Here is a 5,000-nt window from a genome sequence, read left to right on the forward strand (position 1 = left end):
TTTTTCATATCATCATAAAGATCATTATTATCACTTTTATCATTAATAGCACCACTATCATTATGATTACATTTATTATATTCATTATCATTTTTATCACTATCTTCGTTATAATTGATATAATCATTATCATCATCATCAATTATTATTATCATCATTATCATTGTTATGACCATTATCCTTATTGTTATTACTATCATCATTATCATAATAAAAATTATAATAACGATTACTTTCTTATGATTATCACTATTGCAACTATTAGTATTGTAATCATAACTATTATTGTTACCAAAATTCTCCTTCTTCCTTACTTACTTTTTTTTCTTTGTTTTCTTATTCTTCTCCTTTTCTTCTTAACCTTCTTTCTTTTTCTTCCCTTCTTTCTTTTTTTCTACTTCTTCTTCTTCTTCCTGTTTTCGTTTCTTCCTCATACATATATTTTTTTTTTATCCTTCTTCCTCTCTTTCCTCATTTTCTTATTATCATTTCGTCCTCTTCTTTCTTCCCCTTCTGTTCTTATTTTCTTGTTCTTCTCTCTTTTCTTATTTTCTTAATTTTCTTTTTCTTTTTCATCATCTTCATATTTTCCTTCTTATTCAACATCTCCTTCTCTTCCTATTCATTCTTTTTTTATTCAAAATCTTCTGATCCTTCACTTCTTATCCTCTTTATCCTCCTCCTCTTCTCTTCCTCCATCCCCATCCTTTCTTCGTATTGGTGTATTTGGTTGAAATGATATAGTTTCCCATTAAAATCCTCCCTAATATTACGTTTTCTATTGATTAAGGTTAAACTGAGATATTGTAGTTCAGAATAATTTATTTCAAGTTACCGGGGCAGTTGAACGATTTCATATTATTCAAACATTACAAAGTCTCCCCCCCCCATCTCTCTCTCTCTCTTTCTCTCTATGTGTCTCTGCCGATCTCTCTCTCTCTCTCTCTCTCTCTCTCTCTCTCTCTCTCTCTCTCTCTCTCTCTCTCTCTCTCTCCCTCTCCCATTCCATCTCCCTCTCCCATTCCATCTCCCTCTCCTTCTCCCTCTCCTTCCCTTTCCCCTTCTCCCTCTCCCTCTCTCCCCCTTTCCGTCTCATTTCTTCTTCTCTCTTATTAACGCCCTTCCTCTGTTCCACTCTTTCTTCTTGTATTATTCTTATTCATATTCTTGTTATCTTTTGTTATTGTCATCAGTATTATTCATATTATTATTATTATTTTTTTTTTTACTTTTTTCTTATTCTTCTCCTTCTCTCTCTCTCTCCCTCTCCCATTCCATCTCCCTCTCCTTCCCTTTCCCCTTCTCCCTCTCCCTCTCTCCCCCTTTCCGTCTCATTTCTTCTTCTCTCATATTAACGCCCTTCCTCTGCTCCACTCTTTCTTCTTGTATTATTCTTATTCATATTCTGGTTATCTTTTGTTATTGTCATCAGTATTATTTATATTATCATAAAGATCACTAATATCACTATTAATCCATTTTTATTTTTTCTTTACTTTTTTTTCTTCTTCTTCTCCTTCTCCTTTCCTTCATATCCTTCTTCCTTTTGTTCTTCTCCTTCTTCTTCTGCCTGTTAACTAAGTGGCGAACTCTACAAGAATTACAGTAACATGGCTAAGGGTGTGAAGAACATGGCCGAAAAACAGTTCTAGGTTTATTTGCAAACTTGATGAAGAACGAAGTGCTGCTCCTCTGTATAGGTTGAATGATTGAATCACGTGTGTAACATGTGACATTGTAAAGGTTAAAAAGAAAGTGTTGTAAGTGTGCATAGTGCAACCATTATATGCTTGTGTATGTATATATAAGTGGGTTAAGATAAATATGTGATAAATAGAATGAAGGAAGATTATATTACGTAGAATACAAAAATATATTCTCTCTCTTCTTTCTTTCTTTCGCTCTCGCTCTCTCTCTCTCTCTCTCTCTCTCTCTCTCTCTCTCTCTCTCTCTCTCTCTCTCTCTCTCTCTCTCTCTCTCTCTCTCTCTCTCTCTCTCTCTCTCTTGACCCCCTTCCTTTCTCCCTCTCCCTCTTCCTCTCACCCTCTCCCACTCCCTCCCTATCTCTTCCTTCTCCTTCTCTCTTCCCTCTCCCTCTCTCTTCCCTATCCCTTTCACCCTCTCCCCTTCTCTTACCTCTCCTTTCTCTATTTCTCTCTCTTTCCTTTCCCTTTCTCTTCCTTCTTCCTTTCACCTTCTTCTTCTCTCTCTCTCCCTCCCTTCCTCTCCCTCTTTCTTTCTTCTCCCTCTCTCTTTCCTTTCCCTCTCTCTTTCCTCTCCCTCTCACTCCTTTCCTTTCCCTCTCTTACTCTCACCTTTTCCATCTTCCCTCTCCTTCTCTCGTCCCTCTCCCTCTCTCTTCCCTCTCCCTCTCTCTACCCTTTCCCTCTCTCTTCTCTCTTCCCTCTCCATCTCACTCCCTCCCTTTCCCTCTCTCTTCCCTCTCCCTCTCTCTACCCTTTCCCTCTCCCTTCCCTCTTTCCTCTTCCTCTCTCTTCCTTCACACTCTTACCCCCTTCCTTTCACTCTCTCCCTCTTCCTTTCTCTTTCCTCACCCTCTCTCTTCCCTTTCCCTCTCCCTCCCTTTCCTTCTCAGTCTCCCTTCCCTCTCACTCTCTTCCTTTCGCCCTCTCCCTCTCACCCTCTGCCCCCCCTCTCTCCCTATCCCTCCCCCTCTTTCCCTCTCTCCCTCTCTCTTTCCTCTTCCTTTCTCTTCCCTCTCCCTCCCCCTCCCCCTCTCCCTCTTTCTAACCCTCTCCCCCTCCCCCTCTCACTTCCCTCTCCAACCGTCATTCAGAACTTCGACACTCCCTTCTGAAGCTTCCGTTCCGCCGTTCCCCCTCCCCCTCTCCCTCTCCCTCCCCCTCCCCCTCCCCCTTTCTCCCTCTCCCTCTCCTTCCCCCTCTCCCTTCTTCTCCTTCTCTCACTTCCCTCTCTCCCTCTCCCACCCTTCCTCTCACCCTCACCCTCTCCCTCACCCTTTCACTTCCCTCCCCCTCTCCCTCCCCTCCCCCTCCCCCTTTCTCCCTCACCCTCTCCCTCCCCCTCCCTCTCCCCATCCCCATCCCCCTCCCCCTCTCGCTTCCCTCTCCCTCCCCCTCTCACTTCCCTCTCCAGCCGTCATTCAGAACTTCGATACTCCCTTCTTAAACCTCCGTTCCACCGTTCCCCTTCCCCCTCCCCCTTTCTCCCTCCCCTTCTCCCTCCCAATCCCTCTCCCCATCCCCATCCCCATCCCCCTCTCACTTCCCTCTCCCTCCCCTTCCCCCTATCCCCCTCTCACTTCCATCCCCACCCGTCATTCAGAACTTCGATACTCTTGTCTTAAACCTCCGTTCCACAGTTCCCCCTCTCCCTCTCCCTCCCTCTCACCCGCCCCCTTTCTCCCTCACTCTCACTTTCTCTTCCATCTCCCTCCCCTCTCCCTCTCACTTCCCTCACCCTCTCCCTCTCACTTCCATCTCCAACCGTCATTCAGAACTTCGAGACTCCCTTCTTAAACCTCCGTTCCACAGTTCCCTCTCCCCCTCCCCCTCTCCTTCTCTCCCCCTCACCCTCCCCCTTTCTCCCTCACCCTCCCCTTCTCCCTCCCCCTCCCTCTCCCCCTCCCCCTCTCACTTCCCTCACCCTCCCCCTCTCACTTCCCTCTCCACCCGTCATTCAGAACTTCGACACTCTTTTCTGAAACCTCCGTTCTACAGTTCCCCCTCTCCCTCCCCCTAACTCTCCCCCTTTCCCCCTCCCCCTCTCCCTCCCCTTCTCCCTCCCCCTCCCTCTCCCCATCCCCATCCCCCTCTCCCTCTCCCTCTCCCCATCCCCATCCCCCTCTCCCTCTCCCTCTCCCTCATCATCTCCCCCTCTCCCTTCCCTCTCCTCCCCTCTCACTTCCCTCTCCCTCCCCCTCTCCCTCCCCTTCCCCCTATCCCCCTCTCAGAACTTCGAGACTCCCTTCTGAAACCTCCGTTCCACCAGCATGAACACGACCGAAATCGCCATAGCGGAAGCCAGGACCAGGAAGATGGTTAAAAGTGTCTTAAGGACTATGGGTTTTGTCTCCAGGATGTTGCAGTCGCTGGTTGCAGGTGACCACTTCGTCTTCCACTTGTCTATCATCCCGGTGGACCAGATGTCTAGAATCCTGTCAGAGGGAGAGTTTGGAAGAGGTGGAGAGAGTTGGATGAATTTGGATGGATTTGGAGTGGAATAAGGGATGTATTGGTGGTTAAGTGGTGGTTTGGATGGTGAGTTTCATGATGATGATGATATTAGTGATGATGAGCATGATGATGATGGTAGTGGTTAATATAATTATGATTGATAATTATGATTATATTGATGCTAGTAATAATGATGATGATGGTAATGTAATAATGATTTGATAATGATGAGGATTATTATTATTAGTAGTATTATTATCATGATGATGGTGATGGTGATGGCGATGGTGACGGTGATGATGATGATGATGGTGAATATGATGATGATGATTATAACAATGATAATAATAGTTATGGTGGAAATAACAATAATGATGATAACAATAACATCAATAATAAAATAAAATATTACGATGATAAATGTAACATTATTCCAAAGCGCAATTTGTTGAAATAGTAAAGATTTATTTATAACAAAACTACAAATAATGAAATGTATTGACTGTTAGATCGGATTAAAATTCAGGAAAACAAAAGTCAAAGGAAAAAACTAAATGAAGAATGATATAATCTTTCTTGATATAAGATCCGTTACTGTCATAATTATGATGCCATTAATAAAATGATAATAACAAATAAAATAGAATAATAATAAAATAAAATAGATAATTAAAATGAAAAATATAGCAATGGAAAAAAGAAAATTAATAATAGAAAATAAATTAAAAAATAGAGCAATGGAAAAAAAATCACTCTACAAAACACCTACACTTTATTCAGGATGGGAATGAGCGGAGAGCCTTTCTTGAGAGCGAAGGACTGTTGAACCGGAAAATAGGACGT

General features: G+C 43.3%; 1 protein-coding gene across 1 annotated transcript in view; it reads right to left on the reverse strand.

Annotated features, from left to right (window-relative positions):
* Positions 1-3,930: 3,930 nt before the first annotated feature.
* Positions 3,931-5,000, reverse strand: part of LOC122255840 (putative glutamate receptor) — an 18,295-nt gene continuing 17,225 nt past the window's right edge. Inside the window, exons 9-10 of the mRNA XM_043020196.2 lie at positions 4,927-5,000; positions 3,931-4,138 (exon numbers count right to left, since the gene is read on the reverse strand). The exon at positions 4,927-5,000 is cut by the window's right edge and continues 183 nt beyond it. Of these exons, the coding sequence (XP_042876130.2) occupies positions 3,931-4,138; positions 4,927-5,000 (282 nt within the window). The remainder of the gene's footprint in view (positions 4,139-4,926) is intronic.

Source organism: Penaeus japonicus, unplaced genomic scaffold, assembly GCF_977035675.1.
Source record: "Penaeus japonicus unplaced genomic scaffold, GWHDUDI00000001_assembly GWHDUDI00000034, whole genome shotgun sequence".
Taxonomy (NCBI): domain Eukaryota; kingdom Metazoa; phylum Arthropoda; class Malacostraca; order Decapoda; family Penaeidae; genus Penaeus; species Penaeus japonicus.